The sequence below is a fragment of the Abramis brama genome (assembly GCF_963993115.1).
Source record: "Abramis brama genome assembly, chromosome: 3".
NCBI lineage: Eukaryota > Metazoa > Chordata > Actinopteri > Cypriniformes > Leuciscidae > Abramis > Abramis brama.
In genome coordinates this window covers 4,616,376-4,638,091 of record NC_139965.1, presented here as the reverse complement: position 1 = coordinate 4,638,091, position 21,716 = coordinate 4,616,376, and the positions used below count along the sequence as shown (strand labels likewise).

At 39.4% G+C, this 21,716-nt stretch overlaps 3 protein-coding genes across 3 annotated transcripts in view; 2 read left to right on the top strand and 1 right to left on the bottom strand.

The window, feature by feature from the left end:
• Positions 1-6,129: 6,129 nt before the first annotated feature.
• LOC311079134 (uncharacterized protein) overlaps positions 6,130-21,716 on the bottom strand; it is a 162,979-nt gene continuing 147,392 nt past the window's right edge. Inside the window, exons 8-9 of the mRNA XM_084108340.1 lie at positions 7,160-7,348; positions 6,130-7,032 (exon numbers count right to left, since the gene is read on the bottom strand). Of these exons, the coding sequence (XP_083964466.1) occupies positions 6,160-7,032; positions 7,160-7,348 (1,062 nt within the window). The 3' untranslated portion in view covers positions 6,130-6,159. The remainder of the gene's footprint in view (positions 7,033-7,159; positions 7,349-21,716) is intronic.
• Positions 9,759-17,808, top strand: LOC311079142 (C-type mannose receptor 2-like). Its single transcript, XM_084108348.1, has 5 exons — positions 9,759-9,817; positions 9,996-10,034; positions 10,127-10,480; positions 16,566-16,913; positions 17,077-17,808. Exons 2-5 carry the CDS (start codon positions 9,998-10,000, stop codon positions 17,424-17,426), a joined length of 1,089 nt encoding a protein of 362 aa, XP_083964474.1. The 5' UTR covers positions 9,759-9,817; positions 9,996-9,997; the 3' UTR covers positions 17,427-17,808.
• LOC311079144 (C-type mannose receptor 2-like) overlaps positions 21,109-21,716 on the top strand; it is a gene marked incomplete at its 5' end in the record, with an annotated part of 12,107 nt that continues 11,499 nt past the window's right edge. The window contains 2 exons of the mRNA XM_084108350.1: positions 21,109-21,145; positions 21,238-21,594. Of these exons, the coding sequence (XP_083964476.1) occupies positions 21,109-21,145; positions 21,238-21,594 (394 nt within the window). The remainder of the gene's footprint in view (positions 21,146-21,237; positions 21,595-21,716) is intronic.

Genomic DNA, 21,716 nt, shown 5'->3' with positions numbered 1-21,716 from the left:
ATTTTTGTGTTGTGACATTTATAAAACACATATATATATACAATTTTAATAATAGAAAATGGTGAATGATGGTAAACATTCTTTCAACTTAATTTTTATTAACAACTCAACATTCTACACAGTAAAATCCTCAGTGTTAAATGGACACTACTCTATGTATGGGTCCAATCTACATTCCAAAACTTCCATTAATTAGATATTTATGTGATTAAAGTTTGACTTTATTTCAGGCATACGTCTACAGAAGTTCTTACTGAGTGAATCACCCGTTTAAAAATGCAGAAGAAAGGAGAGTCTGCTGGCAAGAAGAGAATGTGACAGAGCTTGTAATAAAACAAGAATCAACATAAGCTTGGATTTTCGGAAGATGATCTGCGAGATGCGAGAACTGAAGGATTTGAAATGTGGTAAAAGATGCAGAGATTGTGTTTTTATTACTCAACGGGTGAGTAAGGTATTTTATTGAGCAGATCAATTGCCATATTTACTGTAGCTCTAACATACTTCACTGTAAAGCATTGTCTATTGTAATAGGTAAAGCTTTCTAGTCAGCTTGAGATCCTTATTCACGTACTATACATATTGATTTAAAACTTACAGTTGGTAAAATGAATTCCAGGCGTCACCAGGTGAAGTGTACAGTAGATCAAGAACACTGGAAATGGCCTCATTACATTAGAATAGTTTGTTCCCTGCATTGAGGGGAGGACTGAAATAAGTGCAGTCAAAATGGACAGTTCTCACTTTTAGTAATGGATCAGATCAGAATCGAGATATAAGACGGATATTGCGTGATTCACACTGATGTGCTTTGTTGCTAATAAACTGGATGAAATTTAAGTTCTGTTGATGCCAAAACTCGCTCACATCAACAGACATTGGGCCTCATTTATAAAATGTTGTGTAGAAACCGTCCTACATTTGAGCTTACGATAATTTCTCAAATGTGCGAATGTGTAAGTCAAAGAATGAACATAATCACAGAAAACGTGTGTTACGTGCCACATGCACTAACATATAGAGTGACGCCTATTAAAAGGTGTCGCCCAGAGTTCTATCTCCTGCTCCCGTAATCACACAACAAAAACAAGGTATCAGTATCGTTAGTTAAAGCTATAGGATAACACAATTACCGTCCTATACCGCTAACAGTCAGGAATGCCGCACACAAGCAGCTTACTCTACGAAAGAAACACTCGACAGCCAACCGGCTTTTCCACACCACTGTATCGGACACAACTCTTATCACACACACTATACAACAGCGTGAAGCAGGAGGGGGAACTTGACGAACAAGCCTTCCACACGGCTTATATTCACATGAGGAGTCCATCAGCCCCGCCCTTCTAATCAGCTGCACCTGTGACACTCAAATGAGCGCAAAATGACAGAGAGAGAGAGCAAAAAGAGAACAAAAAGAAAACATGCGCACACTCATTTGTTCTACACAATATAAACACATTTACGTTCTGATACGTAACAACGTGTGTACATCTCTCTTCCAGAAGTGAAATTTATAAATTGCAAAATAAATGAATCTTGAAATTGGAGTTGAAATTATGCGCAGCTGAATGGTTTATGATCTCCTCTTTGTAAATGCTGTCTAATTAATGTCATTAACATACAGTGAGGAAAATAAGTATTTGAACACCCTGCTATTTTGCAAGTTCTCCCACTTGGAAATCATGGAGGGGTCTGAAATTGTCATCGTAGGTGCATGTCCACTGTGAGAAACATAATCAAAAAAAAAAAAAAAAATCCAGAAATCACAATATATGATTTTTTAACTATTTATTTGTATGATACAGCTGCAAATAAGTATTTGAACACCTGTCTATCAGCTAGAATTCTGACCCTCAAAGGCCTGTTAGTCTGCCTTTACAATGTCCACCTCCACTCCATTTATTATCCTAAATTAGATGCACCTGTTTGAGGTCGTTAGCTGCATAAAGACACCTGTCCACCCCATACAATCAGTAAGAATCCAACTACTAACATGGCCAAGACCAAAGAGCTGTCCAAAGACACTAGAGACAAAATTGTACACCTCCACAAGGCTGGAAAGGGCTACGGGGAAATTGCCAAGCAGCTTGGTGAATAAAGGTCCACTGTTGGAGCAATCATTAGAAAATGGAAGAAGCTAAACATGACTGTCAATCTCCCTCGGACTGGGGCTCCATGCAAGATCTCACCTCGTGGGGTCTCAATGATCCTAAGAAAGGTGAGAAATCAGCCCAGAACTACACGGGAGGAGCTGGTCAATGACCTGAAAAGAGCTGGGACCACCGTTTCCAAGGTTACTGTTGGTAATACACTAAGACGTCATGGTTTGAAATCATGCATGGCACGGAAGGTTCCCCTGCTTAAACCAGCACATGTCAAGGCCCGTCTTAAGTTTGCCAATGACCATTTGGATGATCCAGAGGAGTCATGGGAGAAAGTCATGTGGTCAGATGAGACCAAAATAGAACTTTTTGGTCATAATTCCACTAAACGTGTTTGGAGGAAGAAGAATGATGAGTACCATCCCAAGAACACCATCCCTACTGTGAAGCATGGGGGTAGTAGCATCATGCTTTGGGGGTGTTTTTCTGCACATGGGACAGGGCGACTGCACTGTATTAACCCTCTGAGGTCGACAAACGCGCGGGCGCGTTTTGCCGGATTTTCTCCACATTGTAGCACTATAAACTTAAATTACTCCATCATTTATGGTCATACAGAAAAAAGAAATATAAAAAAAGAATCTGTGATATTTCTCCTTTTGTATGTGTCCACTTACAATCAAATCAAAACATTGTGCTTTTGTAAAATAAAGAAAATAAACAGGGTGTGCTTTCTGCCTCTCCGTCGCGGTGAACTTTTTTTTCTTGAGCACGTCTATAAACTGAAACAAAACTCAGCGAATACTTGTCACACATTTATGAGCCATATACCTTTATAAACATTTAAGTGTGTACTTTTAAATAATCGGATTCAAAACGAAAACAAATATTCTCTGTTTACGTAATTTGTATAAAACCAACAAGATGTCCAGCTTCTCAAACGCTTGCTCATTACAGTTAATTTGGCCACGCCTACTCGCGCAAAAGATATTCACATGCAAATCTCCACATGGAACGCGAACGCGCTCGTTACCTCAACAACAAAACACTTCACTTCACTTTTCGTCGAGTTTGAAAGACGTGCCTGAGCTTACATTGGATTTAGGCTACCTCAGAAGAAGAAGAACGCGATCTGAAGACAAGAAAGATAAGGTAAGAAATTCTTACATAGCCTAGTTTGTTATTGTTGCATAAATGTCACATTGCAGTTGAACTGTTGCTAGATATATGGGGAATATTATAATATTTAGACCCGTGTTTACTGTGTTTGTGGATATCTGCTCAAACATAGATATGTTTATGGTTAACCATAATGTTTTATATTTGAGCGTGATCGCGTTTGAATGTATCATATTTTGCAAGCGATCGCGTTTGAATGTATCATATTTTGGATGAAAGCAAAACGCACCAAACGGCTTCATGTTTTTATTATTATCTCATTTCATATCATCATAACGGATGGAAACATTTGAAGTAACATGATAATCAATATATTTTTCTCTAGCTTAGTTGTTACTGAAATCTTTTGGAAGATTTATAGGCTGCTATAGGTTATTTATTGTTATTATTATTTTATCCGCACTGCGCATATACCTTATGCCTACAAGGCACAACAAACCTGGTGTTCATTATATTATATATCGTTGGAAACGTGTGTGTGTGTGTGTGTGTATTCTGTGAATTTTAAAAAGGAATTTTAAAAAGCAATTTTAACCAGAAAAATCTAATATTTATTTCCAAAATCGTGCAGGCCTTTCTCTTGATATCAGTATGTTCACTTTTTTTTTTTTCAGGTCCCAGATGCCACTGAGGACTTCAACATTCACATGAGTCTCAGTACGTGAACATGGTAAAGTGAAAATCTTGGAGATGAAAGGTATGTACAGTGTTTTTAGGAATGGCACAAAGGTCTCTGTCTTTGAAGTGCTTTTTTGGCATTTGTTGTGTATCTTTGGATTATGTTGTGTTGTAAATAAATCCAAACAATTTAAAAGCCATTCTTTTTTAAATCTCCTCATTTACAGTATTGTGCAAGGTTGCTCAGAATGATAGGGGCCTGATAGCTCCTAATAGGGCCGTTAGGGGAGGTTCTTTGTCTTTCTCAGGTGAGAAAAGCTTACATATTAATGAGCTCTCGCATAAGGCTTTTTCACACAAAACACGTCGTAAAATTTTTAAATCAATATATTGTCTTATCTGAATGAGCAGTCAGGGTGATTTTCACATAGTTTTGCAGCAAATATTCTAGGCTACGTCATACAATTTTCAAAAGTCTTGTGAAGAAATAATCAGTATGGGTTTCATGGCCTTATTTCAGTGAGAATTTTTTTTTGTATTTTCAAAAACCACGCATAAATGTCATTATCTCAAAACTACAAACTTTTACATACATGCTGTTGATATATTATTGTAGCAGAGTTTGTTCTGAATACAGTGTAATTAGACTTTAGCCATGAAAATGTCACAAGTAACAGATATAACCAGAAATGTCAGAGCATGTCAGAACACCTCCAGGGCCCAGAAAACAGCTCAGACCTCAGAGGGTTAAGGAGAGGATGACCGGGGCCATGTATTGCGAGATTTTGGGGAACAACCTCCTTCCCTCAGTTAGAGCATTGAAGATGGGTCGAGGCTGGGTCTTCCAACATGACAATGTCCCGAAGCACACAGCCAGGATAACCAAGGAGTGGCTCTGTAAGAAGCATATCAAGGTTCTGGCGTGGCCTAGCCAGTCTCCAGACCTAAACCCAATAGAGAATCTTTGGAGGGAGCTCAAACTCCCTGTTTCTCAGCGACAGCCCAGAAACCTGACTGATCTAGAGAAGATCTGTGTGGAGGAGTGGGCCAAAATCCCTCCTGCAGTGTGTGCAAACCTGGTGAAAAACTACAGGAAACGTTTGACCTCTGTAATTGCAAACAAAGGCTACTGTACCAAATATTAACATTGATTTTCTCAGGTGTTCAAATACTTATTTGCAGCTGTATCATACAAATAAATAGTTAAAAAATCATACATTGTGATTTCTGGATTTTTTTTTTAGATTATGTCTCTCACAGTGGACATGCACCTACGATGACAATTTCAGACCCCTCCATGATTTCTAAGTGGGAGAACTTGCAAAATAGCAGGGTGTTCAAATACTTATTTTCCTCACTGTATAACAGATCACCAGTTAACATCCAAATGCTTAGGTAAACAATGAGTCCGCACACCAGAGAATGCTCCTTAGCAATTTTAATGATTGCTCACCACGTGTAACGTTTGACATTACCTTTGAACTCTATAACATCCAAATGCTTCACTTGAGAACGGCGAGCAGCAAGAAGTGCTTAAATTTCCAAATACCCGCAGTTCTCCGACTCTCTGTTTTTGTTCACTGTTCCTTGCTTGTGGAATGAACCCATTTATCTTTTAGCTTGACATTTGTATGCCAGGGTATGATTTCAAATTCAAAGTCAAACTTTTATTAGTTTGTACATGGTTGGGTTTTTTTTCTGCACACATTCTGATATGCTGAAGTGGCACATTTCTTTCTGGTTATAATTATTCCAAGACCACACCTGAATTTAAGTTTTTATTCATCGATCGCCAGTGTCTGTCTTTCACTAAAATCTCTTCAGACCTGAAGGCCAATAGGCCAATCAGGTTATCAGGCCAATCTGTTAATCCTCAATCAAAACTATCACATATTTCAGTACAAGTGCATTATACAAACACAGTAGAAAGAAACATTACATTTATCAGCTACTCACAAAGACAGGAAAAGTTTTTTGCTTACATTTTCAAAACATCATGTAAATAAAGGCCACGTCCCAATGTACATTGTTAACAATTAATTAGGAGTGAAAATACTCATTTTTTGCTTTCTAAATTTTCTTTGAGCATTATCCTAACCAGCGATATTGATTTAGTGACTTCATTATGAAAACCCGAATATGGACCATTACCTAACCTTTGCTGCTACTACTATAATCAATACATATTTCTATGATGAAAGAATATACTGAACATTACAAACTGCCAGCTCTGATAATTATTAGTTAGAAGTGTTTCTCAGTTTGGGTGCATTGCGTCTCGTAGTGTATCCAGGATCGCTTGAAGCTCCTCTGTTGTCTCCTTTATTTTTGTGACAAATGTCATGGTCTCAGACTTCAGCTCTTCTGCTTGTTGAGTGTCTGCGGGCAGCAGATCTGCTGTGTCGCTGTTATTTGACGTCTTCTCAGTCGACCCAGTGGTTTGGTTGCTGGTGGATTCTGATTCTCGTTCACTCTCTCTTAAAGCGTAATCTTGGCGGAGTTTGTGGATTTCTACGGAGTCGAGAAAAACGAAGAAGACGTCAACAGCTACAAAAAGTGCAGATAAAACTCCTGTAGCTGTTTCAGCCACACGGACGACTCTCGCAGCCTGAGCTGCAACTTTCCCAACATTTACAACTTCAATTAAACGGAGAATCTCCGGAATTCCTCCCAGTCCTCGTCCAAGTCGAGCTCCAGCACTCGTTCCAGCTTGTGCATTGGGAAACAACCTATTGCTTGTGGAAAACTCTTTTTCTAAATTTTCCACTGCTATTTGGATGTTTTGGATACAGCAAATTGTGGAGGTAATTTTTTCTTGGAACTCTGTTATCATCATTTTGATCTTCTGTCGGTTTGTTTGCTGGTTAACCATGTTTGTTATGTTGCTCACACCAGATGTTACTCCACCAGCTACCGCTACACCGATTCCCACTCCTGTTACTATCAGAGAAGCTCCAAGAGTGAACGGAGCCAGAATAAGCCCAACTACAGATGTGATTCCTCCAGCCAATCCCATTACACCTCCTGTCAGACTGCTGACGGTTGTGTTGAAGTGGACCATCTCCAAATCATCAGCCAAGGATCTCAGTACATCTAGAGTCTTGTAAAGGTCTCCAATAGTTTGTATGCTCTGAAAAAATATATAAAATCTCAGTTCATTTGGTTAATATCAATGCCAATTTCCAAAACATTGTTACTTTATCATTTCATAAAACATGTTTTTGTATAGTAAAATGTAAACATAAAAGCTAACTCACCATTTTATGAAGGTGTTTAATGATGAAAGGCCTGGTCAGGATTTCACTGACAGACGGGCGGTTCGCTGGATCGGTCTGAAGTGTGTCATTTACCAGCTGACGAAGGTCCTCAGAGAAGGTCTCAGGAAGAGCTTCATAGGAGCAGGTGAGTATCTTTGTAATAATCTCAACTGTGCTTTTTGCGGTAAACTAAATGGAATTAAAATATTAACCAGTTAACCAGTTGCAATGGTGAAAATTACAACATACAACTTTTACGCCAATTGAGACAAAACAACCTATACTGTCCAACCAACACAATTTCAAATCAATAATCACTGCTAAACCACAATCTAACCCGAACCCCAATGCTCATGTTTGAAATATGCTTTATAGCATTGAAACTGCAATATGAACACAACATGTGCAGAACAAAATTTATAACAAAAATCTTTTCCATATACTGTAGGCCTACATATAAAGTGACTAAACACAAAAGTTGTCCATTGGATTTGTGTGCTATTGTATTTGTTTCTATAAATCATGTGAAGCCATTCAATAGCTTTCAAATTAATATCTGGCGTATATTAGATGCACACCAGAAGAGATGAGTACTGTGTTCCTTAAATTTTCAAACGTATCATAAATTGGAAACATAGGATTATTATTATATAGCTTATTATATTGTATAGATTATTGATACATTATACAGAACATATAATTCAGATATGTTCACTTAGGGTAATTGTTTCTTTTAATAAACAATATTTTGGTTAATAAACCAGCTAAAATAATTGCATTTATTGTATTGGTTTGAAAATGTGATGAAAGGTTGATTGATTTGTCTCAATAAGAGTAAAGACCCATTCACACCAAGGACGATAACTATAAAGATATAGTTTTAAATATAAAAGAATAACAAATAACAACACAGAGAAACAATATCAGCCTGTCATCTTCGAGTATTCAAAAAACGAGCCAATGCACATTGGCGTGTGAGATTTGCATCTTGCGCTCCGCCCCGCAGCTCGGGTATAAATACGGATGCACACACCACTGGTCTTTCACTTCGGAGCCGATCGGATGTCGATGTCTCTGAAGAGTGTTCTGCCGCGGTCATTCCCCTGTGTGCTCCGGCACTGGTTGAGAGCACTATTTCCTGAAAGAGCAACACGGGTGTATCTGCCTCTTTTTCAAGATGCCATTCCACCCGTGCGTTTCTGGATGCGGTCGTTCCCTGTCCCCAGCTGACGGTCACAATAGATGCATTACGTGTTTGTGCTTACAGCATGCTGAAGCAGCTTTTGTGGATGGTTCATGTTCCCATTGCGGGAACATGAATATCTCGGTGTTGAGATCGAGACTCGCCTTCATTCTTGGCCAATCCCAGAGGAGACCTACTGTGCCGTGTGTGAAAAAACATACTTTTTCAGAGGCTCCTAGGGCAAACCCTCAGCCCGTGGTCAGACCCTTCGTTTCTCTGGGCCGGAGTGCTCCTAGAACAAGTGTCCAAGTATGCTGTGGTCTCCACAGATGCCTCCAACACCGGCGGTGGGGCCATGTACAACGGGCATGCAGTAGCGGGGGTCTGGGCGGCATATAAGTGAGCACATTTTACTGGTGCAAAGACGAGTATGTGTATTTGTAAATTTTACAACATTTGCAAATGCTTTTTATCACTTGATTAAAATCACCATCATTACTAGTAAATCGTGTTACATATATATGCCTATAGGCACTGCTGTACAGACACTTAGAGGTTTATTTAAAAATGCAAAGCTTTGAGAATCAAAATAAAGCTCTGTAAACACTTGTATTTTTACAACACTGTAAATGTGTCCCATCGGATAATCAAAAGTTCTACACATACTTGCGGTCTTCATGCCCACTTAAACACTCGGGCCAAACACAAGAATAAACATCATGCAAGTGTAGCAGGAGTGCATTAAGAACATTTATTTTGTGATTATACTTGCCATGACCATTTTTGGGCTTTCCTCATTCTTTCCGTCCGCCAGTGACACACTGCTTCTTCCCAGTCTGCATGCGCATTCACAGCGGTGGGTCACGCAAGTTTACATGCTGATTTATTAAGGCCGTAATCTTGTAAATGATTGTTTCATACGTTATACTGTTGTAATTGTGACTTCAAGTCCCTCTGTGATGGATTCATTATCTGTTTTTTACTACAGATGTTATAAAAGGAGGATTTGTTTGGACAAATTTCTGCATTCTAGAGTGATTCTGAGTAGACTCAACACAGATAACACACCGCTACACACGTAGACAAATGGTGAAGTGCAAAGGTCGCAAGAATGGAATGGCCATTTATGTCAAGATGATCAGGGATGAAACACGAGTTATGCAGTCCAGCAATATCATTAAAGCTGCTGTTTAGTTGTGAATGTTCAAATGTAAATTGTAAATGTTCATTTCATTTTTTGATAAAGGTTCATATTAATATAGATTAACACTGACACAGACGTCAATATGCAAATACAGAGAAACAGAGGAAGACAAACACAAATAAGGAGGAAGTAAAATATGAAAATTAGTTTTAGAGAAATACACAAATGATGTGATGAGCTGAATGAGGGATGAGAGCAGATATAATAATAGCGTAGTGTAAATCTGCAGACAGAAACATCAGACTCAGGACAGAAACACACGACCTCTAAAGTAAGAACATGTTCATTCTTCAAACACAATTACACTTTCAGATGTTAATATTGTCTGAATGATTATGTTCAGTGAATTCATGCTGCTGTTGAGATACTAAATGAAATTGTCATATTTTACTCCAAAATGAATCTGGGAATGTTTGATGTCTGAGTTTTTCTATGTGTTTCTTTCTCAGAAATGGACCAAACTCTATATTTGATTCTTCTTCTCATTGGTGAGTGTGTTTGTTGTATTATTTATGGTTTATAGTTTCATCAGGTTTGACCCTGTTATGAAAAGCATTAAATCAAACACTCTCTTTCACAGCTCTCTGCTCCGTATCTGAATGTGTTCAGCGTCAGTATCACTTTATAAACGAGAACAAGACCTGGACTGAAGCTCAGAGATTCTGCAGAGAGAATTACACAGATCTGGCCACCGTTGACAACATGAACGACATGAACGAGCTGAAGAAGAGTGTGAATGATGGACGTGTCTGGATTGGGCTGCAGAGGAAGGATGTTAATAAATGGCAGTGGTCTTCAGGTGAACCTGCGCTCTATCTGAACTGGGCTGATAAACAACCTGATGGCAGAGATGAGTGTGCTATGATGAGAAATGGAGAATGGCATGATGTGAAATGTAGTGACAACCTGACTTTCATCTGCAGTTCATCTAACAGTAAGTGCAGCTCCATACAATCACAATAAACATTCATTTATAAAAGATACACCATAAACTGTAATGGAAAATCTAATTAGTTAGACTTACTTAAAAGCATGCAAACCAATTGCCTTAAAAAAAAAAAAAAAAAAGTAAAGTGAAATAGGAATAGTATGTTGTACTGCCAAAAGCTTAGTTAGAATAGTTCAGTTATACAAGAGTTCCAGTAACTAAAAAAGAACTGAGAGTACTTGATGATTTACTGGGCTACTGGACAACCTGAAGGCAGAGATGAGTGTGCTATGATGAGAAATGGACAATTTCATGATTTGTCATGTAGTGATACTTGTAATTTCATCTGCAACAGTGAGTGCAGCTATTTACAATTACAACCATTCATTTATAGATGCACCATAAATATGACGGCTCCAGAACGTATTCTACTAACACACACACAGTATTAACTTATAAACTAGATGTACCGCATGGCGGTACAAAATATGACCGCCGCTCAGGCCTGCACTGGCTTTCCACAAAAAGAAATGACGTGGAGCAATTTGGCTGTATTGCGTGTTTATGTATATAAGTTGTATATTTTAAAAGACTGGAGTATTCCTGTGGATCATGGATAATTTAGAGTTTTGTAATTATTTGCCTTTACTATTTAAGTTTTATATCAAAAGTCATTAGTTTAGACACTTAACATCCATAATGTGAAAACGTCACATCCATAACAGTGGTTAACAGTAAAAAGCGACTGAAGTGCCCTTGAGCAAGGCACCTAACCCCTCACTGCTCCCCGAGTGCCGCTGTTGTTGCAGGCAGCTCACTGCGCCGAGATTAGTGTGTGCTTCACCTCACTGTGTGTTCACTGTGTGCTGAGTGTGTTTCACTAATTCACGGATTGGGATAAATGCAGAGACCAAATTTCCCTCACAGGATCAAAATAGTATATATACTTATACTTATACATACTAAGTATGAAAAATCTGTGTGTTTTTTTTTTTCAAAGGACCCTCCCATTCAATTTATACAAACCTCTACCAAACGGTTGAGGTGCCTGTTGATGGTAAAAGTCTGTTATCTGACTTTGGCATGGGTTTGTTGTGTTTTACTGAAATAAAAAACATTTTTTCCCCAAAAAAGTGGTTTTATCTTGTAGCCCTGGTCTCAGAGTTTTAAAAAAACAATGTTAACAAAATTAAACTCATTCCCACTGTACCTAGTAGAACACTTAAGTAAATGTCCCATTGAAATTAATGGGATTTTATGGATTTAGGTGAAGAAAGTGTACACATAATACATTTTGGTCTGTACCATGAAGAGAAAACTGATTCAACTATATAAACTATATATTTTCTGAAAGCGTAGACTCTCAGGATGTGATCTAACATGGCATGACACATGTCCCACCCACGTCATTAGTATACTGCCCAAGCATAACACATTGGGTATTGGTAAATCGGGTATATGGCTGATACCTAAAAAAAGTAGTAGTATGTGCATGTGTGTATGTGTGTGTGTTTGTGTATGTGTGTGTCTGTGTGTGTCTGTGCGTGTATGTGTGCGTGCGTACATGTGTGTGCGTGTGTGTGTTTGTGTGTGTGTGTCTGTGCATGTGGATTTGTATGTGTGTGTATGGGTGTGTGTCTGTGCCTGTGGATGTCAGTGTGTGTGCATGCTTGCGTTTGTTTGTATTCCTGCATGTGTGTGTGTGACAGTATCATCCTAAACCAGCAACCCTTCGCTCAACAGCACCATCTACAGGCCGATGAGTGTACAGTCACTAAATGTGCACATAAATGAATTTATTTTATACCCCCCCATGGATGAAATTCTACGAAACTTAGCATACCCCCAGAGGATGTCAAGTTAATCATACACATGAAATATGGTGCAGTTCTGAACATCTCCACTGAAGATAGGGGCGATTAAAGCAGAATAATATTGCATTTAAATTTTTTATGGGAGGGGCGCAAATCACAAATGAGTGATTATGGGCTAGGTTGATGTGGGCCCTTAAGACCAACATACCATAAAAATTTCTTCATCCTCGGTTCCACGGTTCAAGTAGTTATTTAGGAAAAACTGCATTTTTTGGGTTTGGGGGGGCCCAGCGCGGGGGGGGAGTGGCCCCTGGGGACCAAACGAATTTTTTCCGTAAAAGTCTAGTGGGGCTACATACCCACCAAATTTCATGTTCCCCGGTGTTTCGGTGTCCCTGGTATCGTTGACGAAAAATTCAGATGACGAAAAAAAAAAAAAAAAAAAAACTTTGACAATCGATTATGGGCTAGGTTGATGTGGGCCCTTAAGACCAACATACCATAAAAATGTCTTCATCCTCTGTGCCACGGTTCAGGTAGTTATTTAGGAAAAACTGCATTTTTTGGGTTTGGGGGGGCCCAGCGCGGGGGGGGGGGAGTGGCCCCCGGGGACCAAACGAAATTTTTCCGTAAAAGTCTAGTGGGGCTACATGCCCACCAAATTTCGTGTTTCCCGGTGTTATGGTGTCCCTGGTATCGTTGACGAAAAATTCACGGGGGCCCCAGCGCGGGGGGGGGAGTGGCCTCCGGGGACCAAACGAAATTTTTCCGTAAAAGTCTAGTGGGGCTACATGCCCACCAAATTTCATGTTCCCCGGTGTTTCGGTGTCCCTGGTATCGTTGACGAAAAATTCACGGGGGCCCCAGCGCGGGGGGGGAAGTGGCCCCCGGGGACCAAACGAAATTTTTCCGTAAAAGTCTAGTAGACCAACATACCATAAAAAATTCTTCATCCTCGGTGCCACGGTTCAGGTAGTTATTTAGGAAAAACTGCATTTTTTGGGTTTGGGGGGGCCCAGCGCGGGGGGGGAGTGGCCCCCGGGGACCAAACGAAATTTTTCCGTAAAAGTCTAGTGGGGCTACATGCCCACCAAATTTCATGTTCCCCGGTGTTTCGGTGTCCCTGGTATCGTTGACGAAAAAATTCAGTAGATGACGAAAAAAAAAAAAAAAAAAACTTTGACAATCCCTATATGACCGCTTTCGCTAGCTATGCTAGCGGCGGTCATAATTAAAGGTGGGGGAAAGTTACTTCAGAGAGGCTAGCAATATCAAGCTAGCTTTGAAAGCATGAGATCCCACTCTCCCTTCAGTCTCCAAACCCACGGCTCCTTTAAAACACAAGAACACACACAGCAGAGTCGGCCAAGCATCAGAGAGACAGTGTCAAATTACCTCATGACTCAAAGCACATAACATTACAATAATAATGAGCGTAAACAGCATACGGAGCTCTAGTTGTACCACCTGACTGCTGTAGATTAATTTCGGCGTTGATAGTGTTGACATAGAAACGCATAAATCCGAGTCTGAGGACGTGAACAGCTCCTGGTAGAACATCACAGGTTGCCAACAACGCAAGAAGTGCTCAAAATACGAAATTCAGGCATTGTTCAGAGTAGCATAAGCCCGATAAGGGAGGATTAAAGGAAAAGGAAATAACTTTCTTTTTTTTTTTATGCGGTTAAGTGCTCACAGAAGTTCAGGTTGTATTTTGAATGTTGTCAGGGATTCTGCATTCCGGATGAGGGTGGGGAGAGCGTTCCACCAGCATGGAACTGTGAATGAGAATGTTCTGGAAAGTGATTTTGTGGCTTTCTGTGATGGAACCACGAGACGTCGCTCGTTGGCCGATCGTAGGCGTCTGGTAGGGATGTAGACTCGTAGGAGTGAGTGAAAGTAGGAGGGAGCTGAGCCTGTGATAGATCTGTAAGCAAGCGTCAATGCCTTGAACTTGATGCGAGCAGCGAGAGGTAGCCAGTGCAGAGAGATGAACAGAGGAGTGACGTGGGCCCTCTTTGGCTCGTTGAAGACAAGATGAGCTGCAGCATTTTGGATCATCTGTAGGGGTTTAGTTGCACATGATGGAAGTCCAGCCAGAAGAACATTGCAGTAGTCAAGCCTAGAGATGACCAGGGCCTGGACGAGAAGTTGTGTTGCATGCTCAGTTAGGAAAGGCCTGATCTTCCTGATGTTGTGCAGTGCAAACCTGCATGATCGAGCTGTCTTTGAAATGTGATCTGTGAAGGTCAGCTGGTCATCAAACGTTACTCCAAGATTTCTGACCGACCTTGATGGGGTGATTGATGATGAATCTAGCTGGATAGTGAAGTCGTGCTGTAGAGATGGATTGGCAGGGAGGACGAGAAGTCTTTGCCAGGTTGAGCTGCAGGTGATGATCCTTCATCCATGTCGAGATGTCAACCTTTTCATGCTAAAATGCTGAACTGTTTTATCTTCAATCATGGAGGTCTGCGCAATTGGGCCGTTTTGTCTATGGTGCACACTAGGGATGTTTAGACCCCAATCAAATAATACACTTTATCTTTTACCTCTATAGTTGTAGACTAAATGTAGTTTAAAGAAGATCTAGCCTACATTTCTATTTTTCATTAATGGAGATATGGAAAATATGCCATGCTTTAGTTTAGTGGATGATTTCTGTCCCCTAGTGGAAAACAAAGACCTTTAAAAGGAAAATGACATAATGAAATTACCACTATAACCAGTAGATGGCAGCAGAGGACTCGTTTGCTCATACAGCGCTGCAAGTATGACGTGACTTTGTAGGCCAACCGGCCAATAAAAAACCCAATAGGATTTTCCCATAGGCTTTTGGATTATCGCTAAAAACAAGCTCTGTAATTAACAAAAGTTTATGATATTTGCATGTTTTGTCCATCAAGATCACAGATGAACACAACTTTTATGAATTTTGAAGCATAAATGCAGTTGCCAGAAGTAAAAAGCTAAAGTTTGGCTATAAACGAACTACACAATGGTCCCACAAATTCAAGACTATCATCACTAAAGCTTCTGACAACTCTTTCAGTTTTAATCTAAAATCATGTTCCCAGAACATTGAGTTGGAATATAGTTTATTAGAGCACAATTATGAGCATAATGAGTGTAAAAGCGGATTGAGTTAATCTGTTCGGCGTGATGACGTTTAATCTCCGACAGCCTCTGTAGTCCCATTTAGCCACTTGTTAGCAACAGCCTTTTTCAAGACATGTAAAAATCACGAGTGGCGTAATATTGATGTATTTTATGTCGTAGAATAAAACGTGAAAGTGTCTTGAGCTTGTGTTCACCACAGACCTTATTTCAGCCATTTAACCAAAATCCCATTCAAAAAACCCATTGACTTCGGGACGATGGAACCAGAAGTGCTAAAATGCTGAACTCTGCAAAGTGATGTCATACTTGAACCACTCTATTTGCTCTTGCCACTTCATAATGTAGTTCTTTTCATGTTTTGCTTTTGGATTTATTATAAAATAGCTTTAATAACAAATTATTAATGCTAATAAGTAAATAATGCATTTAATATTTTTTTTGGATTTATCAAAAATAAATAAATAAACTGATTTTTAAACATTGCTAAAATTATGAATTAAAAAATAAAAAAATTATTTAAAAAATCTTTAAAGCTGCTAATATTACCCAGACAACACAGACTTGTTTTCTTCTTCTGGTCTGTGTTGCTGTGGGTCTATTAGTCTGCATATACACTACAGCACTAAATGCACAGGTTTATTTTGACAAATGTTTTGTCCCGTCCGTCGCTACGGTTATCACTGTCAATCACAGCAATTTCAGGAGTGACTGAGGAACAATGTAACGGATTCATACCTGTAATTATATATTTTTTTCTTGGCAATTTGGAGTGCAGTTTTCATACTCTATGCTTTGCCTATCCTGTTATATAAAGTCCCTTCCATTTCTGGCCTCGCCCTGTGTGTGTGTGTGTGTGTGTGTGTGTGTGTGTGTGTGTGTGTTTTTAAGTTTCCCCGGAAAATTTTCCTTACAAATTATATTATCAGCATAACAATTTGAGTAAATGTAACTGTGTAAAATATAATAACATAATTATTGTATGTAATTCATGTAATTTGTTAGTGAATATAGAACAGACTGTGGATAAATGTCGCACTTTCAATGTTGAGTCAATTTCTGTATAGAATTTTTTTTTTATGAAAAAATTTGAGTTAAAAAAAAAAAAAAAAAAAAAAAAGGAACAAACTGATTTTTTTGTTGTTGTTGTTTTCTTAAAGGGAACACAGGACTCATCTTTGTCAATCATATGAAGAACTGGAGAGACGCTCAGAGTTACTGCAGACAGAAACACACTGATCTGGTCAGTGTGAGGAACCAGAATGAGAATCAACAGATTCAGAAGTTCATTAGTGATCATAAGTTATCTGGATCACAGATCTGGATCGGTCTGTTCAGAGACTCATGGCAGTGGTCAGATCAGAGTAACTACTCATTCAGATACTGGGCTCCTGATGAACCTAATAATGTTGGAGGTGTTGAAAACTGTACAGTGATCAGACCAAACGCTCTGAGACAATGGTTAGACTTCTCTTGCAACCACCAATTTCCTTTTGTGTGTCATGAAGGTGAGCAGATCCTCACAAACACACACAATCCATCATCACCTCCAGATCTCTTAAAGTTCACACTACATGTCTGACATGACAGATTCCTCCACAGTGTTTGTTCTGCATGTTGTTTTTGATCAGTCTCTCTTTAGTTTTTGCTTGTGGTTTGTTTTGTGTCCAGATAAACTGATTCTGATCAAAGAGACTCTGACGTGGCCTGAAGCTCTGAGATACTGCAGACAGAATTATACGGATCTGGTCTCGGTTCATTCAGAGGAGATGCAGGAGGAGGTGATGAATGTGGTTAAACGTGCGTCTACTGAGGCGGTGTGGTTGGGTTTACGTCACTCCTGCACTGTGGGCCTCTGGTTCTGGGTGAGCGGAGAGACCGTGTGCTTTCATAACTGGGCTCCAGGAGACGAGGACTGTGAGTCTGGAGTGAGATCTGGAGCAGTTCAGTCTGGAGGAGATCAGCGCTGGATCAGCCGTCCTGAACACGACAAACTCAACTTCATCTGCAGCAGACCTTAGGAGTGAAGGATATGTTTGTGTTCTTACATAACTGGCAAATGTTTTTTTAACTGGCAAACACTTTTTTGTTTTAATCATCAGATAATGTGCTTATATCAGTACAATGAAATTAATTTCTGTAATTTAAAAGTATCATATGAGTCTTTTCTCTATCAATGTGATGTTCTTTGGGTATTTAAAATACTAATGTGCACTATATGTTTTAAAGACCCCATGACATCAACATGAGTTTTTATTTGTGACTGTTCAGTCAAACATACTTGCTGTTAAAGTAGAAGATCATGAATCGAGGATGTGGCTCAAAGTATATTGGCTGTTTAAAATAAAAGCAAAGCACAAGCTCGTTCCGCATGTGTTCAACCCGCCCAATCTCACAGAACGTACAAATAGTGTCAGCCATCTTTTTTTTAAGCTAAGCTAACAGGCTCTTGCTCTGTGGAGAAAGCTGAGTAGTGGGCTAAACACGATGGCGAAAGGTAGTTTTGAAGATGAAATGGTAGAAGGGGATTTTGAAGATCTGGTGCATGAACCCGATGCCCGTGGCTGCCTGTACGAGCCACAATACAGCGATGAACAGATGCGGATGATGGAGGAACAAGAGGCGGCCGGAGCAGCTGCGGCTCAGGAGTGGCCTCGTAGGGCAGCGAAGCAAGTGCATTCTGGGAGTTGTGTTTGTTTTTCATCCACATGTGTCAAAAATACATTTTCTGGCTTTTCTCAGTCTATAAAGCACCAACTTCTGAAATAATTTCACATTTCTACTACATAAATGACCCAATTTAAAGGGGGGGTGAAATGCTCATTTTCACTCAATCTCCTGTTAATCTTGAGTACCTATAGAGTAGTATTGCATCCTTCATATCTCCAAAAAGTCTTTAGTTTTATTATATTTATAAAAGACAGATAGGCTGTACCGAGTCTTTCCGGAAAAAAACGAGCGTCTGGAGGCGGGCCGTGTGGGCGGAGCTAAAGCTGTGCTTATGCGCCGATAGCTAACAACACACAGAGACATTTGAAGCAGTTTTACTCACCGACAGCGACCGCAAACCTTTATCATTGCGACTGCTCGATCCTTAAGCATTAGATGATCTGCAAATCCGTTGATCTGGGCTTTGTTTATAAAACAATCATCGTCGAAATGCAGGGAACAAACAGTCTTGCACAAAAACAAACAGTCTCTGAAAAAACAAACTCCATCCACTGGTCCCTTAACGCTGGGTTCTTTGGGAATCTGTGCAGGGTTGTCTTGCCCTGGCAACCAAAAACACACTTCTTTGGTGACATTGACTTCCAAAAGCTCGCTCTCTTCTCTCTCTGTCTGGTCTACGAGTGCGCGCGCGCCCGCGGAGAAGTGCCCTTAGGACCCATATAAGGAAATTCCGCCCCATCTTACGTGACACAGGCCCATACTCGAAAAAAACTTTCCGAAACTTGTGACAAACCGGAAGGACAATTTTTGGCACAGAAATACTCCTTCAAACGTACAATTTAATTTTTGAAACTTTGTCCATGTTTAGCATGAGAAATCCAACTCTTTAACAGTGTAAAAAACTCAGTATGCATGAAATAGCATTTCACCCCCCCTTTAAATACACATTCATCTTTCCAGAGGTGAAATATCCCTTTAGTAAAACTAACAGATGAATAAGAAAGAATGAGACATAGATATCATATAAAGGCTAGATGTCTTAAGGCGGAGTCACTTCCGGCATCACCGGCGGCCATCTAACCACAGGGCTCTGTGAATTAAGGTGAGTGAGCAGCACGCACACAAATCCTCTTATCTCGCTGAAATCTGGACGGATTTACAAACGGTTTGGTTTCTTACAAACGTTATTAACGTGGCTATAATTCTGAATGCTTAAACATTTTGAACATAATTATTCATATGTATGCAGTGTAATAGCTACATCTCTGACGTTTATAACAAACCAAACCGTTTGAAAATCGGTAGAAAATTGAGCAAGTTATGGTTATTTAAAAGTACATGCACCATGTTATGAGTGAGCGAGCACCCTGTGGTTAGATGGCCGCCGTGTGCGGATGTCGAGCTCCATTGGCCAGCAGCGCGGACGAGACATCTAGCCTTTATATGATATCTATGGAATGAGACCATGGAATGTGTCAATAACATGTACAATAACACACTGTTTCTGCTTCTGTTTCACGTCAGAGATGTAAAGATTGTCCACCCTGAACGTCTAAATGTGGACCTAAACAAATGAGTGATGAGGATGTGTTAACATGCAAATGTGTTCATGTTCTATAAACAAAGAACAGCAGGAGTATGACACGAAACACAATAAGAATTTTCTAAATAAGACTAATTCTTAAAAATGTAAGAATGTTTTAATGAACACATTCCAGCCAATCACAATCAAGTATTTAGACGGAGGAAATAAAGACGTTTATTCTGAAACAGCAGAAGATGATATTATTTCAGTGGGATAATGAGTCTAATAATCTTTACTAACATTAGAGATGGACTTCAGGGGAATGAAAGCTTTCATGTCTTTATCTCGTCTCTGTTGTGAATGTGAGGGGTCTCAGCTTTCAGAAGAGGAAGAAAAAAAAAGCCTATATATGAGCAAAAACGTTTCTATATTTTTTCCCAAAGAAAAAAAGATTTGTCTTCCCTTCCTCTTCATTTTGTCTTTTTTAATGCCCCAAACTCTCTCACTAGTCAAACTCTCTCAATATTCAAGCTTTAAAGGCTCTCAGTAACCAGTATCACCAGTCTTCACTACTGAACTCAACCCTTCTCTGTTCAGTTCAAACAGCAACAGATAAAAGTGGCCCAAAACAGAGAAACTCAAACATGGGGTCTGTCCAAATACCCACACTTGGCCACTAGAGAGTATGTGCACGCAACAGGCTATAAGTGAGCACATTTTACTGGTGCAGAGATGAGTATGTGTATTTTGTCATTTGTACAACATTTGCAAATGCTTTTTATCACTTAATTAAAAGCACCATCATTACCAGTAAACTGTATTACATAGGCACTGCTGTACAGACACTCTGTAAACACTTGCATTTTTACCACACCATACGTGTGTAAAATTAGGTAATCAAAAGTTCTACACACACTTGATCACTTGGGCCAAATACAAGAACAAAATGTACTGTAAGTAGACAAATGGTGAAGTGGAAAGATGGCAAGTGTTGGACAGGCCGATACATGTCAAGATGATCAGGGATGAAACACGAGTTATGCAGTCCAGCAATATCATTAAAGCTGCTGTTTAGTTGTGAATGTTCAAATGTAAATTGTAAATGTTCATATATTTTTTGATGAAGGTTCGTATTAATATAGACTTATACTAACTGACAAAGATGCCAATATGAAAATACAGAGGTAGACAAACACAAATGATGAGGACATAAAACATGAAAATTTGTTTTAGATTAATACGCAAATGATGTGATGAGCTGAATGAGGGATGAGAGCAGATATAATAATAGCGTAGTGTAAATCTGCAGACAGAAACATCAGACTCAGGACAGAAACACACGACCTCTAAAGTAAGAACATGTTCATTCTTCAAACACAATTACACTTTCTGATGTTAATATTTTCTGAGTGATTATGTACAGTGAATTCATGCTGCTGTTGAGATACTAAATGAAATGGTGATTTTTTATTTTGATTTCTGAGTTTTTCTGTGTTTCTTCCTCAGAAATGGACCAAACTCTATATTTGATTCTTCTTCTCATTGGTGAGTGTGTTTGTTGTATTATTTATGGTTTCTAGTTTCATCAGGTTTGACCCTGTTATGAAAAGCATTCAATCAAACGCTCTCTTTCACAGCTCTCTGCTCCGTATCTGAATGTGTTCAGCGTCAGTATCACTTTATAAACGTGAACAAGACCTGGACTGAAGCTCAGAGATTCTGCAGAGAGAAATACACAGATCTGGCCACCGTTGACAACATGAACGACATGAACGAGCTGAAGAAGAGTGTGAATGATGGACGTGTTCAGTCTATCTGGATTGGGCTGAAGAAGACGGCTGTTGATAAATGGCAGTGGTCTTCAGGTGAACCTGCGCTCTATCTGAACTGGGCTGATAAACAACCTGATGGCAGAGACAAGTGTGCTATGATGAGAAATGGAAAATGGGAAGATTGGCCATGTAGTGATACTCTTCATTTCATCTGCAACAAAAGTAAGTAATTTAAAATTACATCAACCGTTCATTTATAGATGCACCATATACCAAATATGACAGCTCCTGAACGTTTTCTACTAACATACACAGTAACAACTTAAAAAATTAAAGGCAATTTA

Bases quoted from the DNA above. Each gene is read 5' to 3' on its own strand.
- LOC311079142 (XM_084108348.1), top strand. From the start codon at position 9,998: ATGGACCAAACTCTATATTTGATTCTTCTTCTCATTG. The intron at 10,035-10,126 runs GTGAGTGTGTTT...TCTCTTTCACAG, and splicing joins TTTGATTCTTCTTCTCATTG to CTCTCTGCTCCGTATCTGAA. The intron at 10,481-16,565 runs GTAAGTGCAGCT...GTTTTCTTAAAG, and splicing joins CATCTGCAGTTCATCTAACA to GGAACACAGGACTCATCTTT.